The 20,344-nt window shown below is 54.8% G+C and overlaps 6 protein-coding genes across 6 annotated transcripts; 2 read left to right on the top strand and 4 right to left on the bottom strand.

Moving 5' to 3' along the window:
- Positions 1-371: 371 nt before the first annotated feature.
- On the bottom strand, positions 372-2,304 carry LAT1 (dihydrolipoamide acetyltransferase; the record flags this gene model as incomplete). The annotated part of the gene is made up of 4 exons (XM_003848837.1): positions 372-1,619; positions 1,681-1,904; positions 1,965-2,014; positions 2,081-2,304. The coding sequence occupies 4 exons, from the start codon at positions 2,167-2,169 to the stop codon at positions 498-500; spliced, it is 1,485 nt and encodes a 494-aa protein (XP_003848885.1).
- A 1,955-nt stretch (positions 2,305-4,259) lies between these two features.
- MYCGRDRAFT_101437 (uncharacterized protein) lies at positions 4,260-5,638 on the top strand (the record flags this gene model as incomplete). Its single annotated transcript, XM_003849070.1, has 3 exons — positions 4,260-5,115; positions 5,176-5,344; positions 5,405-5,638. 3 exons carry the CDS (start codon positions 4,293-4,295, stop codon positions 5,601-5,603), a joined length of 1,191 nt encoding a protein of 396 aa, XP_003849118.1.
- A 749-nt stretch (positions 5,639-6,387) lies between these two features.
- Positions 6,388-6,813, bottom strand: MYCGRDRAFT_96240 (uncharacterized protein; the record flags this gene model as incomplete). The annotated part of the gene is made up of 1 exon (XM_003848836.1): positions 6,388-6,813. The coding sequence occupies one exon, from the start codon at positions 6,811-6,813 to the stop codon at positions 6,388-6,390; it is 426 nt and encodes a 141-aa protein (XP_003848884.1).
- A 756-nt stretch (positions 6,814-7,569) lies between these two features.
- MYCGRDRAFT_96239 (uncharacterized protein) lies at positions 7,570-9,131 on the bottom strand (the record flags this gene model as incomplete). The annotated part of the gene is made up of 2 exons (XM_003848835.1): positions 7,570-8,951; positions 9,011-9,131. 2 exons carry the CDS (start codon positions 9,129-9,131, stop codon positions 7,570-7,572), a joined length of 1,503 nt encoding a protein of 500 aa, XP_003848883.1.
- Positions 9,132-11,859: 2,728 nt separating this feature from the next.
- On the top strand, positions 11,860-14,231 carry MYCGRDRAFT_111052 (uncharacterized protein; the record flags this gene model as incomplete). The annotated part of the gene is made up of 3 exons (XM_003849071.1): positions 11,860-11,886; positions 11,951-12,257; positions 12,310-14,231. The coding sequence occupies 3 exons, from the start codon at positions 11,860-11,862 to the stop codon at positions 14,229-14,231; spliced, it is 2,256 nt and encodes a 751-aa protein (XP_003849119.1).
- A 262-nt stretch (positions 14,232-14,493) lies between these two features.
- MYCGRDRAFT_76357 (uncharacterized protein) lies at positions 14,494-20,181 on the bottom strand (the record flags this gene model as incomplete). Its single annotated transcript, XM_003848834.1, has 1 exon — positions 14,494-20,181. The coding sequence occupies one exon, from the start codon at positions 20,179-20,181 to the stop codon at positions 14,494-14,496; it is 5,688 nt and encodes a 1,895-aa protein (XP_003848882.1).
- Between the last annotated feature and the right edge of the window lie 163 nt (positions 20,182-20,344).

The following is a 20,344-nucleotide window of genomic DNA, read 5'->3' as shown; positions in this document are numbered from 1 at the left end:
AGTGGTGAGCATGGGGTGGAAACATACGCGGTGCGGGAAAGTGAGAGCTGAACGTGAACCCATCTTGCTGCTGAGAAGTAAATCAGCGACAATGATCAGGAGATTACTCACAAGTCAACGCTCGTGCTTTCTTGATATCGAGCCTTATCTCTGCTAACGCCATCAGCACAGTGAATGCATCCACAGTAGACAGAAACAAAAATGACCGAACTCCTCACTCCTTTTCTCATGCTTGCACCATACCCGCAGAAAGCAGCAGCCAGGTACAGGAGCTGCAAAGGCCTTCACTGCTTTTCTTCCCTCTGTAGCATCTCGTCCAGAAGCAGCCACGCTCGCGTTCGTCCGTCGCCATGATATCTCGGAAGCGCGGAAGAGGAGAAAGTCGCAGATCAGATAGGTAGTCGCTCACTGTACATCAATTCGCCCAAAGTACAAAAAGGCCATACACGAAAAACACAGCCGATCGATCCGGTTCGGCCAGTCGCATCTCCCTTCCCCTAAAGCATCAGTCCAAGCGGGTTCTCGATGACCTTCTTCAACTCGCGCATGAACTCGCCTCCGACCGCGCCATCCACGACCTTGTGGTCAAATGATCCAGTCAGCACAATCTGCTCGTCCCACTCGACACCTTCCGAGCCGTCCTCGAGCTCCTTGGGAATCGCGACCTTCTTGACAGCGCCGACGGCGAGGATGGTGGCTTGAGGCGGGTTGATGACAGCCGTGAAGCGGTCAATGGCGTCGTTCATGCCCATGTTGGAGATGGTGATGGTGCCGCCTTGGTATTCCTCCGGCTTAAGCTTGCCATCTCGTGCGCGCTTTCCGAGGTCTTTGATCTGAGAGGAGACGGCTTCGAGGCCGGTACCGGTGACGTTCTTGACGATGGGAGTCATGAGGCCGACGGGAGTGGCGACGGCGACGGAGACGTCGACGACATTGTTTTGGCGGATGAACACTTTGCCGTTCTCCTCACGCCACGAGCTGTTGGCGGCGGGAACCTTGCGGGCGGCGTGGGCGAGGGCTTTGATGAGGAAGTCGTTGACGGAAAGCTTGTATTTGCCGTCGGCGGAGGCGTTGAGGGCGGCGCGGAGTTTGAGGAGCTTGCTGACTGAGACGGAGGAGGCGACGAAGTAGTGAGGGTTTTGCTGCATGGACTGGGTCAGGCGGGCGGCAATGGTCTTGCGCATGCTCGTGGCCTCGATGTCCTCGTAGGAGGCAGCTGCAGGAGCACCACCTGTTGCTGGAGCAGCACCGCCTGCTGGCTTGGCCTTTTCGACGTCCTGCTTGGTGATGCGACCACCTGGACCAGATCCCTTGATGCCGCCAATCGCGATGCCCTTCTCCAGAGCGAGCTTCTTGCCGGCTGGGGAAATGGTTGGCTCGCGCTCGAGGGATGTCCTCAGTCGCTCGCCGGAAGACTCGGATTCCTGTGCCTTGGGTGCCTCCTCCTTGGGTTCCGGTGCGGTTGGGGAGCTCGATGATGGTGGCTCCGAAGCCTCAGCAGCTTCCTGACCACCCTCCTTCTTGGCCGCAGGTGGAGCTTTCTCACCACCAGCATCGTCCAGGGAGAAAGACTCAAACGCGGATACATCACCGCCCTCCTCGATCATGACAGCAATTGGCTGCGCATTCACATCAGCAGTTGCCCAAGTTGCGCAAGTTGTCCATATCTTCTAAACTTACGTTGCCCACAGCGACATCCTTTGTACCCGAATCCTTCAAGATCTTTGCGAGAATACCATCCTCCTGAAACTCAAAGTCCATCTGTGCCTTGTCGGTCTCGATCTCCACCAAAACGTCACCAGGTGCGAGAGCATCACCGGCCTGCTTCTGCCACGATCCAATGTTTCCGGAGGTCATGGTTGGTGAGAGGGCGGGCATCGTGATGACAGTGTGCGGTGGGAATGCTACAATCGCATGTCAGCTTGCGGCCTACCATTGGGACATTCGTAGCTCTTTGGACGTACATTTCGAGGCATAGTAGCGGGCGAGCGCTGAGAGCGCAGGTATTCTCCGTCTGTAACTTTTCCATCAGCCGTTGTCCTTCCGTCTCACCAATGCTCAACATGTCTCTCCAACATACGTAACGGTATCCTGTGCTCTCAATCCACTCCATGCACCTCTCGTGCAAACTCCACGAGACGCCCTCGAAAGCACCGCAGAGGCCGACATTTTGTTTCTGGGGAGGTCGGGAAAGGTTGTGGTGATGCAGCGGAGCTTAATTCAACACCAATACCGCGCGGACCGGGCAGAGATAGTTCGAGGATATATCGGTCGGTGGTGGAGTGTCGGCGACGAGTGTTGGATGAGGTGTTGAAAGAGTCGTCGTGGAGAGAGCTTCCTTCAAAGTGTTGCTACTCCGGCGGTTTTCGTCCAAGCCTGCGTTGAGCTTTAACGGCCCGATAATCCCTGCCGGGATTTCTTCCACCTTTGAGACAGCTGCGACACTCCGTCCTGTCAGTCGCAACATCTGTAACACCATCCTCTTCATGCAATCTGTTCCGATGCGACTTGAACGCGACCCGCTGCCAGACGAAGTTGTACGGACGTCAGCATACAGCATCGAATCGAACGATGCTGCGGTTCAAGCCTACGGATGAAGTGGCACCCCGATCACGGGTAAGGCTGATAGATATCGCACGCGGTTCTCCCGGGCATCAAGAGTCGGCTGGTATACACATTTCGGACCGGTCAACCACAACAGCCGATGAAAGCACTGGGGCGTCGGCTGTCATGGGACCTGGAAAGAGCAGATGAATGAAAAGCCCGTCATACTACTTGATGCACCCATACGACGGGCATCAGGGTTTGTGCTCGCGTTGCGAGCTCTGCGGGAATCTGTGCCATAGACATGTGCAGCCTCGCGACGTCGGAAGTCGAGAGGCTGACTGCCTGTGCAATGCCGAGTGAGCTCGCCAATGATCCTCGCCGACACGACCCACGGCTGCTTTGCCGACAGCGGTGCAGCACGAGACGTGTGATCGCTGGATCCGGATCACAAGTTGGAGAAGCGTCCTTGCGGTCTCCAGATCTGATTCTAGGTACCAGGCGAACGGGGTTTGTCTTCCACTTACCCACCGAGCTATGGTAAGCACTTGAGGCTTCTTAGAACTATGTCAGCAAAGCCTGCGAGATGTAGCATTGCTCTATCCGATTGCGGCGCATGCTTCGATAGAAACGTCTCGCGTTTGGCGTACATCGGTCAATTCAACCAAGCAGTCACCTTCACAAACAGCAGCTTTGACTCAAGTTGCATTCTGCTGGTCTCTTTTGAATGCGATCTCTGGACCATCGAGGACTTCGGTATGACGGCGGGCAAACCTTTCGACAGTGCTCGTACGCAGTCGCCTCATGCTGATAGTAATCTCGAGCTACCTTTATATAAATCCGAGCACTCGGGTCAGCTTCCACAAACGCAGTCCGCACCACTTCATGCTCCCTCGCTATCGTTCCTACGCCATTCATACAGCACGAGTCGATCCACAAAAATCGTCCAGAAGCTCTGGGTCAGCTTCCGATGGAACGACCCGTCCTCGTTCCACAGCACATCAGCCGCCATTTACCACCGCCAAATTGGCGCGACTCCGGGTCATTTTCGCGGCAGCGAGTCTTACCGACAACAAGAAGTTCTCTTTAGTGTTGTTCGGTACCTTGAACTAAAGTGCAAGGATCCTCGACCGATGTAAAAGCCCGATAGCCTCAGCCAATTAAACAGAGTTCTCGGTCATGAATTGCCCTAGATTAGACAAGCAGGGTCTCCCCTTAAAAGCACGATGAAACCCTTGTGCGGAAGCTTTTTGGAGCTTTGCCAGAGCTCTCAACTTTTTTCCCCATGACAAGCACGACATCTGTCAGACTGATCACTCGATGCAATGCAGACAAAGTCTTGACATGTGAGAGAACCACTTCACTCACGACTCGTGGATGATCAAGGAGAACCCTGGGTAGCCAGTGAGAATGTTTCAATGCCAGATCGCTGGCTCGCCGGCCCGCCATCGCTGGATAGCCCTAGCACAGTAGCGTGTTCCCAGCTCAACCTTTCCATTCGCCTAGCTCGTCTGATTTTGCCCTTGCCAAGGGACCCGTGGCAGAATGGATCATCTTCTGCGGTGAATTGGGAGAGTCGGGGGAGAGAGGACGTGCACCGCCTATCACTTGCGGGTCTTTCTGCCTGTAAGCCTGGGAAGGGGTCCGCCTCACCAATAAATTTGTCTCTGGAGCTTCTTCTATCTCCACGTCTCCTTCTTCTTGCGACATCCTGTTCCACCCTCTCCCACACATTCTCAGACGCCATTATGAGCAGAACAGTCACATTAGAAGCCGCTCCGGCGACGACGCTGTCGGTCGAGAAGAAAACTCCGACCATTCGCCAAATCCGCAATGCCATCCCCGAGCACTGCTTCAAGCCCACAGCGTGGAAATCCTCCGCCCACGCCATCTTCGACTGCTCCGTCGCCGCGCTGATCGCCTTCGCCGCCTACAAGACCATCCCTCTTGTCGAGTACTGGCCCGCTCGCTGGGCATTGTGGGCGCTGTACGGTTACATCGAAGGTCTCGTCTTCACGGGCATCTGGATCGTGGCCCACGAGTGCGGACACGGCGGTCTCTACACCAGCAACTGGGCCAACGACATCGTCGGATACACCCTCCACACATCCCTCTTGGTGCCGTACTTTCCCTGGAAGTACACCCACGCCCGTCATCATCGCTACACCGGACACATGGAGAAGGACACCGCGTTCGTGCCGCACCGAGCGGGCGAGAAGAGTATTGGGAGCAAGATTGCGGAGGTGATTGGACACGCTGAGGACGCTCCTCTGTATATGTTTGGTGGACTTGTGATGCATCAGCTTTTGGGCTGGCAGGCGTACCTCCTCTTCTACGTGAGCGCCGGGGCGCGGTCCACTCCTAAGGCTTTGGAGGGCTCGAGCTGGGCGGGAAGCCATTTCGACCCGATGGCCAACTTGTGGACGCCTTCGCAGCGGCCATTCGTGTTCTTGTCGACAGTCGGTCTCGGTGCGGTCATGTTCGCTCTGTACCAGCTCTCCGGCGTGATTGGCGTAGCCAACACATTCCTGTTATACGGCCTGCCCTACCTCTGGGTCAACAACTGGTTGGGTATGTTATCCTGCGATCCTCGCTGGGTTGTCTCTTCAATTGCTGACCTGTGCTCTTTAGTCGCCATCACTTACCTCCACCACACTCACCCGGACAGCCACCACTACGAGGCCTCGCGCTGGACCTTCCTCGACGGCGCCTTGACCACTGTCGACCGACCATTTGGCTTCATCGGCCGCAAGGTCTTCCACGGCATCATCGACTTCCACGTCGTTCACCACCTCTTCCCGTGAGCATTATCGTAGCAACTCCTTTCTGTGATCCAGAACTGACTTCCCTCCTCTTCCAGATCCATGCCATTCTACCACGCCGAAGAAGCCACCAAAGCCATGAGGCCCGTTCTCGGCGACTACTACCGCCGTGACGACACCCCGTTCTGGATCGCATTGTGGAAGACATTCTCAAGCTGCCAGGCGGTGCAGCCCAAAGAGGGAGAGGAGGGAGTTCTCGAATGGGAGACGAAGAAGACGCATGTTAAGAGCGCGTGATCGTTTGGCATATTGAGCGAGGCGTTGCATATCGTGACTCTCTCGAATGAGTCTTCGTGGATTCTGAAAAGCATTAGAATGAGAACGGATACATTAAAGGCGAATTATAGAGGCTAGATGATGTATTACATGAGGAATTTCATGATCATGCGGATGATGTGTCGCGTGAGGGGTCTGTGACACTGTTGCCGCTGAGATCCGTCGAGCTGATGCAATGTGGTGGTCTGTGCTTTTGCTATGCTGTTCAGCTTGCTTCAGCATGTTCGCTGTACTCAGCATACACCCACGACGAGTGGTAACCACAAGCGTCGAAAACAAGCAGACGAATGGTGCACAATCTGACAAGCGAAGCAGCTCCAGACTTGAAACTACATCAAGAAGCAAACGCGCAGCCCGAAGGAGTCACGAAGTCGCAAGCTGAAAATGGCGGGATCTCGCCTTGTTTCGATGCCGTATACGAAGTATGGAGAGTCCAGACAGGAGCAGAATGATCGACAAGGCAAGCCAAAACGGCACAGTTACCTGCGTCAGCCATTGGAAAGGCTCACAGTCCGCTGGCGCCGCTTCAGAGCTTCTTCTTGTTGCTGAATGCTTCATTCTCTCCGCCGTACAGAAACCGGCTTGACCGCGCAATTCATGTCCCACGTTGCCCATCGCTCAAAAGCACCATTGACGCCTGTAATGCACACTCAGCGCGCTCTGCATCCAACTCATCACCGCGTCTGATATGGTACAGCCACCCTCCATCTCCCTAAACCCTGAACTCGCTCTTCCAAAAGCCCCATCAATCCTGCGGAATAGCACTAATATGCCTCTCCAACCCTCCTCCATCCCTAACCGGACTCCCACTCATCGTACCCACAACCTCCACATCTTCCGACGTCCTCGTCGGAGCTTCGTGATGCGCGTGCTCCTTCCCCTTTGAACCTAGGAGTTTCGCCTTCAACTTCGCCATCAATCCCTTCTCTTTCCCATCCTCCTCGTTGCCATCATCGGGAATCGCTCTGATGTGTCGTGACAGCTTGGGTTCCGCATCCTGCACGCTCGGTCGATCGGCCAACGGGTCACCGGTGTGGGTGAATTTCATCGGCGACGCGACTTCGAAGTCGGTGGAGGTGGAGGAGGTGGTGGTGGCGGTGGAGTCTTCTTTTGAGAGGGCGGCGGGAGGGGCGGAGGGGTGGGTTTGCGTTGGGTGGGAGGTGGACGCCATGTTTGCTGTGCTGGTTGGAGTCGGAGCTGTAGTTGGAGAGAGTAGAGAGCTGTATCTGTTTGTCGCAGAAGTCTTGCTCTTCCTGATAGTAGAGAACAAAGAGATCGAGTCGCTAGAGAACTCCTTACTGAAACACAAAGCGCAACAGACCCTCGAAGAGCATGTCCGACCTACCTTTATGTACTCCCTCCATCCTTCGTGTCAGCCCAACAGAGGGTCGCCTCACAGTCAATCACCCGGTCTCGAACCTCCATCAAGCTCCGTATCACAAAAGCCAAGCGACTCATGCGGCTCACTTCACACGTGGATCGAGCGTGCAGGATCGAAAGGAAGGTGTGGATGAGAGGAAGAAGGTGTTGCGCGTTTCAAGCGAGGGGTCTAGAATGCCGCCGACTCTCGGATGCCTTGGCCCAGACTTCTGCGGGTGATCGAGGGGTTATGCTTGAGATCGAGCTTTTTGGATTCTCGGAGGATGAGCGGTCGCTTCTGTGTATTTTTCGGAGGATTGATGACTGAGGGAGGAAGAGGAAAATGTTGTGTGAAGTGGGAGAGAAGTGCGATTTGCGAGTTGATTGGAGCTGATGTTGTTCTCGCCTGCTGAAGTCTATGTACATTCGTCCCTCCTTTTCCTCATGATTATCAGTACTGTAGACCACGACTGATCCGCAAGGCGTGCTGTTCATATTCTTTCCACTCCTGGGTATATTCGACTACTATCGCTGCGATAAACATTGTCCTGCATTCATGTCCATCGAATCAGAAAGCCAATCCGACCTTCGTTGGACTGACACACTCTGCTTCCACCGCCCAAACAGTCGCACTCCCCCTCTTCCACTCCCTCGCACTACTTGGCGGGCTCGAAGTCGGTGTCATTGCTGATACCTCGGTGATAGAACGACTGTGATGCTTCGAGAACGCTGAGGATGGGTCGCTGGGTGAGTCCGACTCTGTGACGGTAGCTGTCGACGCAGTGGAGACGACGCGTTGGTGGACAACGGTTGGAGAGCAGGCGTAGAATGTGTCGCGGGTGGTGGCGGTGTCGGGCTTGATCGATGGGAAGAGGGAGGAGAGCCAGCCGTTGACGCGGGTGTTTGTGGGAGCCGAGCGGACAGTGGTGGTCAATTCTGCGGCGAGAGTGGGTATCTGATCTGGCATGAGGGTGAAGGGGCGGGAGAGGCGCTGTGTGATGGGTGAGATCTCGGCTGTGTCGAGGTCGGGAGTCTGTTGTGGAGTATTCTCCGTGGTGACGGGCAGAGGACGGGAGAATGCGGAGCCGATCGCGGTCAGTGTTTGCGACCGAGCGCGGATGGACATGAGAGGTGCTACGGCGGAGACGTGCGTGTCAGGTGTGGACGACCGTAATCCTTCAGCTCGACGCTCTTCGACAATAGTGTTAAGCTCGAGTATCTCACGATCGATGTCGAGGTTGTTGCTCTCCATGGAGCGGTTGCGAGAGTCAGCTCGCCTGCGGCCGCCGAGACGAGCCCAGTCGATGGAATGGCGGGATGCTGTTGCGGCCGCATTAACATCGATGACTTGGCGACGCAGCGAGCGAATAGAGCCTGAGGACGAACGATAAGCAAGCATTGGCCTGTTTGGCATTCGTTCTCGTGTGGGTGGTACATTGCGTGTCCTCTCGATGGTTGAAGCTGCTGACGCAGGCAAGCTTGTGATTGAGATGGCCTTTCCGTGACGCGGCGACGGCGCATTGTAGAAGGAATTGCGTTGACTATCTGTGGCCTTCGAGGTGGCGTAGCTGAGTGCGGGCTCGTCGTCTTGTGGAATCACAACGAATTCGCGCAACACAGCCGGATCCAGTCCAAGGGGTATGAGAGAGGCCCGTTGCTGCTCCGTGAGCTCGACTCGACGAAACGCGGTCGGCGGACCAATGCTGATGCGCTTTGAAGTACCCCAAGAGTCTCTGTTCAGGCTTGGGAGAGACATTCGGCTGAAGAAGGGTGTCTCGCCAAGGTCCAATGGCTTCAGTGAAGGAGGTCGTTCAGAGGATGGTCGCACACAATCGGAGTCCTCAGAGCCAGCTTCTGATTTCGAATGTATGGATCGAACAGCGACTCTAGGTCGTGAGATCATGGATTTGATGATCGTTGGCTGGGTGTAGCACACGGTCGATGGAGAGGCTGGTGATCGAGTCAGCCAAGTATTCGTGTGAAGAGATATTTTCTTAGACAAGACGAACCTCCCGAGCATTCCCTGCGCTTCTCAACAGGATACTCATCTTCCGTTACAGCTGCGCAGCAGCATAGCAAGGCGGCCAGCCAGCCCTTGTAATGTCCATCTCCAGCCACGAACAGGCCCATTGCCTAGTATTCAAGGTCGCATGAAGGCCGTACTGCGGAAGCGCCGGGGGAAGAAGCGCAAGGCAGGAAAGAAGAAGAGCAGGGGAGGAAAGAACTTGATTAAGAAGAGCAGGCAGTCGAACTACAATCAGGTCCTATGTAGATTTGCGAAAGTGGGTGTAGGTACCGGAGATGAGGTACTGTATGCGCTGGGGGCGGCGGAGCTAGGACGATAGGGAAAAGGCTAAAATGTGCAGGAATATTGAAGCAGATCCCAAAGTAGCAAGAAACAGACGACCAGACCAGTGTGCGTGCCCGTCTCTTCGCAGATTGAAAAATGTCGGGGTGTGGGAGGCAGGCGGAGGTGGAGAATGAAACAAGGCATAATTACCATTGCGATCAAATCAGAGAGCGCTGTCGCATTGCATCCTCTCGCACGAGCACCGTGAGTATCGTGGCAGGCCGTCAATGGTGTGAGAAGAGCACACCCTCACATATGTTCGTTGTTGGATCGCATCAACCAACCGTGGTTGCTTGCAGCAGCGGAAGGCAAGGTCAAGCTTTCGTGGGGCGCTGGCGTGCGCGCCAAAGAGCATTGTCCAGAAACCATGATTGGTCGTATGCAGGAACAACCAGCCAGTCCACTGGTTGGAATGGTTGGTTGCCCGTATGCTGCTGGATTTAGCCCTTGCGCGCTCTCGCCATGCGCACATTCGCTGTTGGTGCAGATTGGCTTCGCCTATTTCAACGACTGATGGTTCGCTGTTGCAGAGGAGCGAGTTCGACATCAACCAAGCTGTGTGGTGGTGGTGTGCTGAAGGCGGTGAAGTCTGCGACATTCCAGTGGTGATTGCAAATTGATACCCATCGTAACGACTCAATGATCTCGTGTTTCATCCTGTTGGTATCAGGCTGTCTTCATCAGCCCGCATCACTTGCCTCTCGTTCGATGCTCGATCAGTATGTATCGGCCATCGCAGAAAGCTCCAGCCTCCTCGAGTGTTCTTGCATGTCGCGGCTCCGCTGACCTCTGGAGGCGTACTGAGTTGCGTACTTGGCGAAGTGTGATGAGACCCACTGGCAGCGGGCGCGTATAGTGTGTGAAAGCGATGTCGCGGGGATTGGTGGAGACGGGAGGTTCGATCCCGTCGCGCTGGAGAACGCAAACCTAAGCGAATATGCCTTATGTAAGCGGCATGACTAAGGCTCTCGACTTCCCATCCCCCGCCGTCCACCTCAGTTTCGCCCGATCCCGAATCAGTGCCTGCAGACAACATTCAACGACAATGCTTTTCTCCCTCCTGGCTGTTTGCCCGAACAGTGAGGTGCCAGCTCCGAGTACATCACGTTTCCGAGTCGTTGTCGAGGTAGAGCGTGCTCTTGACAATTCTCGACAAGCACCGATGAGGTGACGGAACAGATCGCGCGCGACCTTCCTACTCAAACTTCTGGGAAATCACGGGCAGCACGGTACCTGACGATTGCAGCAACCTCTCTGAAGAAGAGGAATCATTCATGAGCGCAACAAGCTCAGCCTCACTCTCAGCCGCACGTTTCATCCCAACATGGTGGGTTCGTGGTCCACCACAAGTACGCTATCTCTGCACGAACTACAGGGGGTCAATGATTTCCGGCATGAAAGTCGCGCCGATGCTCTTCGAATGGCACCAGCGGTCTTTCATATCGTGGACCGCAGGCGGAAGATGTAGTAGTTGAACCAAATCATCAATAACAAACAGCTCTATCGCTAACGAGGAGCGCGAACTTCATGCTAACGAAGGCCAGCAGTCGATCGACACAGCATAGCGAACACCCGTGGTTGGAATATCGTCAAGACCTCCACAAAGTGGAGCGCTAGCCCTGCCAATCACACGATCTCCAGCACCTAGACTGCCTTGGTGGTACAATGTCTATTTCGGAGGATCAAACAGGATCAACATGCTGTCCTCCTTCCAGGAACACGTTCCTTTGCATCCTTCGAAGGATCCAACTATCCTGTGTCGTAAACTCTATTGAAGATGTTTGAGGAATCTGCTCCTCCTTCATTGTTGTTCCCGGGCTTGGTTTTCGCAACGCTTTATGGCTGACATTCGCAATGAAGAGAGCATACTGTCTTCTTGCGTTCGCTCAACTTGGCTGTGGGTTGTCTGTTTATGATAACACCACGGTCAGCGACTCGATCCTGGGCTCTAGCACTGCAAATTTTTCAGGTCCGTCGACGCCCCAGCCTTTTTCGACAAGCAGGACTGCAACGACAACTGGTGAAGCCCATGTTGGCAACTACGTTGCTGCCGGCTTGGGTATTGAGGCAGACACATCGCAGTCTTCGAGTTCCAGCTCTTCGGTTCCGTCAACAGTTCAATCGACCTCGTTTGCTTCACAAAGCACTTCGATTGGTCCCGCAGCAAACAGCTCTCTACTCACGCGGACGACAGTAGCATCCACGCCATTCACAACGGGTGGAAACTCCACTGTAGCCCCGAGTACTGTCGAAGAGGGCTATCCCGATGCAACAGGAGTCATCACAGTCAATATAAATTACTCCGGAGACTGCTGGAATCGATGGAATCAGTTCTGGAACACGTCATCTACCGTATCAGCGTTTGGACTCGCGTGAGTGAGATGTGGTAGCCGATCTCGGAACACTGCTGACCCGTTATGATGGGAACAGAGTCACCAAACCTCGCGCGACAGCGACAGGACTTATAACGTCTTACCGAAGGGACAACCTGACGCTTTATGGTCCATCATGTACTCTGCCTTCTATCGTCCCGTCGTGCGCCAGTTCGTGGTCGTCCTACCAGGAGGGTAGCATCCGAGAAGCGCCTCCGTGTTCCCAGGCATCGATAGGCGAGAAGGCATGCAACAGCGTTCGAGAAGATTACCTTTGGAATGTCAAGGGTGTGGTTATGAACCCTTTCTTCACGAATCCGGGATATTTGCCAAATGGATCCTGGCCTACACATTCGAGCCTCGCACCGAGCTGTACGCTGGGATGTGCTGGGTGTGCCATTACTGGCAACTCTGTTGAGCTACTGTTTTGGCCCGAGCAAACCGCAGCTCCCACTGCGAATGTGACTGGCTGGCAAAACAACACTGCAAGCTTAACGACTTCTGATCGAGGTCCCGTCACAGCGGTAGTCGGCAGTGAGTTAAGCAGCGTAGATCCGTAGAACACCTGGAACTGACATGCTGATAGCATACACCTTCACCTCACCGACTGTCTACGTTTCCTACGACGCCCTCTACGCCGCCAACTCCTGCGGCCCCATCGGCGACGTCTACAATAATACCATCCTGCCCCTAGCTAACACAAACCACCTCTCCAGTCTGATGCTCACAGCTCAGAATCCCGGACTCTTCGGTCCCGTCTACACCTACTACTACTCAGCCTCCTTCAACCTTTCCGACCTAGTCGAGCCCGTCCCACAAAGCGTTTACGACCAAGCTCCCGCCTGTCAATCTCAGAGCTACAAGAACTGCAAAGTTGGCGGCGGCCCGTGTGGCTTCGTCTGTGCTACGGACAAGCCGTACGCGCCGATCATCGCTGTGCCAGTTGAGTTGACGGATTTGCATCCTGAGTGGAAAAGTTGCACGCCGTGGTATGGTGGGTTGTATGATCCACCGATTGCGCTGACACAGGCTCCGACGGCGGATGTTATCACGCCTCCAGGAGTGGGCCCGAGTCCGACCACCACACCTGCGGCTGAGGCTCCGCCAATTCAGGGTATGCCGCCGAGTGTAACCGCGCCGCCTGTACAGGAGCCGACGACTAAGGCACCGGCACAGCCTACTCCTACGCCAGATACTGAGCCTGAAAGTCCGAGACCGCCGCAGAATGGGAGTCCGGGAAGCAGTGAACCAGAAGGCCAACAGCCTGGAAATGGTGACCAGCCGAGCAACGAGTCCCCAAGCAATGGACCTCCTAAAGACAACCAAGCAAGCGACGGCCAGCCCGAACACGACTCAAACCCTTCTTCGCCAAACAATCCGCCTACGAGTAACGATCCCGGATCCTCAGAACCGGGTCCAGACCAACCTGACCTGCCGGTAGTAATCACTCAGCTCACACAGTCTGACGGCTTCATCTTCAGCCCGGAGCAATCTCCTGACCCACCCGTCAATCACGGCTCTCCAACGAATGCCCTGGAAGTTCTCACGCAAGCACTCGATCCAGGGGTTGGCAACGATGCTGATTCACCGGCTACTCCAAATCCCAGCATCACTCCACCACCCGGCAATGTCGTCCTCTCACTCCCTGACATACCAGTCTCCCGATCCGGCTCCGACTATTTCGTCGGTACCAATCAGCTTCCACCTGGATCGGCGACCACAGTCTACGGCGTCGAGGTCTCCAACGATCCTAACGCCGACGGTATCATCATCGCCGACTCCACCACGCTCTCCCTCGCAGCTAACGAAGCAACAACACTCTCCGCCTGGTCACACGGCGCTGAACGTCTTACCATCACCCGCCAAGACAATGAGCACATCGTAGTCGCCGAGCATACGCTCACGCAGGGAGAGTTTGCGACCTTCAGAGATGTGTCCGTGTCGGTTGGGCCGGAAGGTCAAGTCGTCGTCCTCGGCTCAACGGCGCTGTCGCTGGAAGATGGTGGGCATACGACATTGCCCAACCCGAATCCAACGGCTGTAAATCCGGAGATTTTGAGAGGTCCGGAGGCGTATGTCGTTGCTGGAGTCAGTGTTCATGCAGGAGAAGTAGCGACGATCAATGATGTTGCTGTCTCGATTGGGAGCGGAGGCGAGGTCGTGGTGGACGGCAAGACGACGATGATTTTGGGCATGGGTGAGAAGACTGCTCTTCCGTTTTGGACGGCGAGTGGTCATCAGGGAACAAGAGGCGAGGGTGTGACTGTTGTGAAGAATGGGATGACCTTTGTCAATGGTGAAGTATCCGTCGCTGCTACGGGCACAGACACGAGCATGGCATCAAGGGCTAGTCGAAAGACGGATGAGACGCCACAGCCAGGGTCAGCGACGAGAGCCGTTGATGACAAGGCGCCAACAGCTACCGAGACGGGCGCTGCGGCGGCCCTTATGGCTGTGACGAGCGGCCATCTGCTTGCGGTCTGCGGGTTGCTTGCCATGATGTTATAGACCTCTTTGACTTTACCTTCCTACCGAGTTCGGGCTATGATAGATGATACAAGATGGATCATTATGGCGGGAATTATAACACTACGATGTTACAGGAGAATCGAGGAAGAAGCGGATGCAACGATAATGGTTCAGCACGACCGTATTGGCTGTGTCTTCATGCACATCTCTACAGAGGCTGTGCATTGCAAACGGGTATGCGGATCTATGCCAATAACATCATGTCCGACGATCAAAGACGCATTGGTCGACCCGCCGAACTCTACCCCGTCGGCGTCTTCAAACTCCTCACACTCCCTCGCCTCCCAAACACATTCGTCGCTCTAGGACTCGTCGGCGCAGGCGGCGCCATTTCCGGCACGCGATCAATCCCCAACTTGACCTCACAGACCCTCTGCCACACACTTTGCACAGCCCGCTGCAATTCCGGACCCATTTCGCGATTCATCAATCCCACCGCCAATGGCGCAAAAGTCTCGATGTGCTTCTCGAACTCCGGATCCGCAAAAGATGTATAGCCCTCCAACACATCAACCACGACAGGCCGCCAGGTGACGATATTACGCTGTTGCGTCTCTTCGTCGAGCGAGATGTAAGACGCCACGATGTCGCTGCACAGCGGTATGAGCGCCGCTTCGGTTTCCGGGCGGTTAGCGGTACGTTCGGAGCTTTGATCGGAGTACATGCGCAGCAGAATGAGGACGTAGACGCTCGCGGAGCCGGATTCCTGCTTTAAGAGATTTGGGGGTTGTTTCATGAAGCCTTCGCGGAAGAGACGGGTGCGCAGTTCGCGGTCCTCGTTGAAGCGTTTGGCAAAGTGGTAGGATTTCTTGAGGAGGGACATAAGGCGTAAGAGGAGGTGAGAGGGGATGGAGGCGTAAACGGCGTCGTTGTTGAAGAGCTCGGAGACTGTTTCGATCATGAGGAGTTGTAGCACGCATTTCGTGATGATTTGGTTGAAGTAGCGGCGGCGGGCGGCGGTCACCACGACGGGGGCTTGTTGCTTGGCCGGGCCGGAGGCGAAGTCTTCCAACTCGGAGGGCTTGCGGCCTTGGAGTGCGGCAGAGGGTGAGGGACTTCGCTCATGATCGGTGGATAGTGCTAGGGAATTGCTTCTTTCCGTCTGACGGCCGTGGCCGTTCATCCCCTCAGTCGAATCGTCGCCGTTGATGTTCAGAGCGCTGGCAGAGATGATAGAGCTGCCATCGTCCGCGATCTTCGATGAGTCTGACACCCCGTTCGAGTACGAGCTGTCCTTGGAGTATGAAGACGATGTCGCCGCCGAGAACAGCTCTTTTGCCTCAGTTCGCGCGAAAAGGTCTACAAAGGCTCCAACGATCCGTTCCCAGTGGCTCGGTGTGAACTTCTTGACGTTCTGCAGGATAAGCTGTTGCAAGCAGTTGCTGCCAATCCGCGCTAGTGTATCATTCTCTTGACAAATGCAAAGAGCGAGTAGATCGAGAAATCTGTCAAGCATGTACTCCAGGCTGTCGAAGAAGTGAGTGAATAAGCTGATCATGTTCCGTAATGCCTGGATGAGCGTAGTCGAAAGCCAGACTGACAACTCCTCGTGATTGGCGGCTTCGTGATTAATGGCCTTGCGATCCTTGAGCACCATGAAAATCGGGTACAGAAGCTGACGCCACAGAGTGTCCCAGAAATCTCGAGGAAACTCGCCACCGAATCGTGTCAAGGTATCGAAGAGGTAGTTCAGTGCCCGCGATCGCACCTCAAGATCTTCACCAGTCATGAGAACATCATGAAACGCGAACAGCACAGGAAACCAATACTGCTCCTCTTGTGTCTGTCGGCTCGGCTGTTTAGGGAGGCCTTCCGCTTGAGGTGCATCTTTGGCACCCGCGGCTTTCTGCGACAGTGGGCATTCCGGCGTCCTGAGCATCTTCGGCACGGAAGACTTGAGCGTCTCAATAGCCTGCAAACTCTTCTTCTGGAACTTGATGTTCTTGCTGAACTCCGTCAAGCACACGACGAGATCTGCGAAAGCACCCTGTGATATCACAACACCAAATCGATCATGGAAGACCTGCGTGACGTTGTCGAAAGCAAGATTCACAATGCTTTCGTATGGCTCCCTCGCCGCTACCGTGAAGACGCCGAACATGGTCTTCCAGCCGGAACGGATCATGTCGCCTCGTGCTTGAATCATCTGAATGAGACAGCGAAGAACCATGTCCTTGACGGCGACTTGTGATGCATTGCTCAAGATGAGCTCGAAGGGCTTCAAAAAGTCTTTCTGGAATTTGAATCCAGGCAGTTCTTCAATCTCCATGAACCGCATACTCAGTTGCCGCAAGCTGTTGAGTGCGAAGTACACAACGTGGGTATTGTTGTGGCAGCCGACATCGATGAAGTGTTGTCCAAGGACCTGCCAGATATTCGTCCATTCGAATCGCACACGCAGCATGTTGTATCCTGAGATCTCCACGAGTTTCTGCAGACTGTACGTTCGCGGTGACTCAGACAGACCTGACGATTGGATCTCCTGCCAGCTGACTTGCGTCAATGCTTTGACAAAGTCGACAATGGCCTCGCCGGACAAGTTCGCGGTGTTGGTGAAGATGCGATCCACGCCTCGGATCATGTCTGCGCTGCGAGACTCCTCTGCGATCTCAGCTTGGTACGTTCCGTTCGCTCCAGGTCGGACTGTAGCCCTTCGAGCGAGTTGGGTACTTCTGCGTCCACCTCCGTTGGCCTGAGCGCTCTGTGGCGCAGCTTGTGATCGGAGCATATCAGGCACGGCGCCTTCTTCGACCCCGCTTGAGATAAGCTGGAACCGGTCCAGTTGGGATATACAAGTCAAGACATCTCGCCAGCTCTCCTTCAGACGGTTGCCTTCCGTAGACGCAATCTCGAGCAGAGCTTTCAAAGCTTCCACGTTCTTGGCCTTCATCTCCGAAAGATTGTACAAATTCGTGCTCTTGCCCAAACTAGAGACAAAAGCCTGGCGCGGATCTCCTAGGTCAAAGAGACATGCGATGCGAATGGCGAGCTTCTGTCCTTCCATACACATGCGGATCGTCTCCACATTCTGCGTTTCCTGCGCGGAGCCAGAAAGCGCGGTCAAGAAACCCATCCATGTGACTTCGAACATGGGACCGATGTGCTTGTTTGAGCTTGCTGTGAGATATCTGGTCTTGCCACCAGCTGTTGCAGCGTTTCCGCCTGCTCGCTTCTGTGCTCGGAGAAGGTTCTTGAAAAGTTGCTCGGTGCGATTGCTCATCTCCTCACTAGCCTGAGCATAAGCTTCTCTCTGCAAGTCTCGTCCCACATTTGCTAGAGTGTTGACTATGCCGCCGGCCTGCTGCTGGTTGATGATGCCTAGATTCGCAGCATCCGCCCGTTCGGTGTCAAGCACGATTTCATTCTGGTTGATCTCGTCGAAGATGCCTCCCAGGTACTCATCGGGCAAGTTGGCGTTGTCGTTGATGCCGCGGTTGTTCTTGATGAAGTCCTCAACGGTCATGCGCTTCTTGACCTGTGCCGAATGCTGATCAGTGTTCAACATGATGACACTGTAAGCCAGCACATACGCAGTATCTGCGTTAGCGAAAGCATTCGGATTGCCGGTCAGATATCGCTCGGCGAACTTCAACATCAGTCGATCAATCTTCTGGGCCTCTCCAGGCAGACGGAATGATTGCAGGAATCTTCGCAGTGCGTCCACGAATCGTGTCCGGGTGAAGTCCATCTGATCCACAAATGCGTGCATGATCTTGATGTTCTCCTCGTCGCCCTCGCCGAGAAATTCTCCCAAAGACTTCTTGTTGATGCGCTCGTGGGAGATCAGGAACCGCGCGATTTCTGTTGGGTCGGATGAAGGTATTAATCCTTCTGACAACAACATCTTGATCCCGCGCTTCGGCTTGAAGTTAAATGCCCGGATCGAATCGTTCAACGCCGTCTTCCTTGCTTTCACCTTCTCAAGCTCTTCGGGATCGTCCTCGGCGACGGCTGCTTCGGGTATATTAGGTGTTGCGGCTACAACGCCCTCGTTTTGGGGACTGCTGAGGGTGGTCTCATTTCTCGTGTCGATGCTTTCCCTCACATCTTCCGTCGAGAATCGCTCGTCGCCCAATGCGGCGGCAGCAGTCTCCTGCGGCGACTGCTGGCTCCAATTCACCATGCTTCGCAGTGTTTCCACAAGGCACTCCAGACTCTGCATCTTCAGAGCATACTCCGGCGGGAAGGCATGGTCATGATCCGACTGCGACGTCATGTTCGCCGTCGCCAGACTGGGAGGCAAAGTCCCTCGGTCCCGCCAGTCGTTCATGCTGCTGTTTGACTTCGCCACATTCTCCTGGTACGCTTGCTGTTGTATTCCACTGACTGGAATTGGCTGACTCGCTATTCGACTGACATGCTCGATGATTCGTTGATACATGTTGTCCAGCGCTTGTCGATCGCAGTCGTAATTGAGGTACAGCTCGACCAGCGTTTTTGGATCCGCTCCGAGACGTGTGAAGATGTGCTGTACAATATAGCTCTTCTGCCATCCAGGGGCAGCTCGTTTGTCCAGGATCGCGACATAGATCTCCTTGAGGAATACTTCCAGCTCTCGCTTCAGCTGTGATCGCAAATGTCGCATCATCAACCAGAATATTTCAGCGGAAACCTCAAATACTCTGCTGATGCTACTTGCGCCGTTCCTGCTCAATCCTAGGCAAAGGTATTGCTTCACTGCCTGCGTGAATGTGCTCGGCTCGCCACTTGAGGAATTCCGGATCGTGGCGTGCGGCGATGTGAAAATGGCGTGGTGATTGAAGAGCACCGAATGTACAATATGTAAGCTGAGCAGCTTGGACCGCATACCCTGCGATTTGATATCAACAGCATCCTCCGGCCGTAGTGCTTTCGTCGACAGCTTGCACATTGCTCGGAAGATGAGGAAGGCATCCTTGATGTAGATCTCGTCCTCTTCTTCGTCCTCGTTCATTATTTGGTCATCGTCGTTCTGAACAGTGATAGACGGCACGTCGGTTCCAGATGTTACTCTTGAGGGCTGCTTGGAGCGCTTCGTCGCTCGTGTGACTGTTGTCGGCGCTGTGTCCGTAATTCTGGCATCGTCAAAGGACTTTCGAGTCTCGAACGTGGCCAGTGTCATCTTTGGACCCTCGCTCTCCATGGGATTCTCCACTTCGGCCACAGTCGGTGTCTGCGCTGCGGGTGTACCGGCCTCGGAGTTGGTCTCGGTATTGCCGTTCGTCAGAGTCGTACTTGAAGTGTCCCGTAGTGCCTTATGTGCCAGCCTCGTCTTTACTCGCTCAAATACTGTTCCGACCATCTGCGTCAAAGTTCCCTGTGCAATCTGCTGGTTCGCACTGTTCTTGCTCAGCAAGAAGATGTTGTATGTCTGCCGCACGCTCTTCAACAATCCAGCACCATGTACCACAATCTTATCATTCAGAATAGCTGCCAGCAAGCTCTTGATTATCTGCATCTGCACCTCCGCAGGTGTGGCCTCTCCCTGAAAACAGTCGCATATCGTGTCAATCGCTCGTTCGATCAGTGGCGGTCGTTGCTGTCCAGTAGACTCGGTATCGACTGCTGCAGGCGCGGAGAAATACGAGTAGCTGATCAGCTTGCCAATGCAGTCCAGTGCGGTGACGACCACCGCGACAGTCGAGGCTTCGGTGGCCAGGTTCAATGGTATGAAGAGGACTTCGGGATCGATCTGTGAAGCATCTCCTTGCGCGCTCTTGATCGCCGAGAGTGCTCGCTGAGTCGCATCCTGCAACGGCTTCCTCTTCCGTGCATCCTTGGAAGCAGCGATGTTCTCCAATGCCGCTATCACGAAGACCATGCTGCTTCTAGTTGATCGCACAGAACTTCTCGTCGCAGTGGTTGCCGTGGTCGATTGCGAGTCTGTCCGTTCTCGCGTTGTGGATGAAGGTACATGTGCTGTGGGTGTTTCGGGAGCGGGCTCGCTCATAGGGGGCGGAGAGTGAACGCCCGTAGTTGATTCGACCGGAGGTTCTTGTGTTGCTGCATCGTCGCCTCTTCCAGACGATGTGTCCTGAGTTCCGTCTACACTCGAGATCTCCGGCCCTGTCTCCTTCTCTGTATCCTCCGATGCGTCCTTCTCTTGCGATCGA

Source organism: Zymoseptoria tritici, chromosome 10 (assembly GCF_000219625.1).
Source record: "Zymoseptoria tritici IPO323 chromosome 10, whole genome shotgun sequence".
Classification (NCBI taxonomy): domain Eukaryota; kingdom Fungi; phylum Ascomycota; class Dothideomycetes; order Mycosphaerellales; family Mycosphaerellaceae; genus Zymoseptoria; species Zymoseptoria tritici.
Note: the sequence above shows the minus strand (reverse complement) of the source record. Positions and strands in the feature narration are given on the sequence as shown.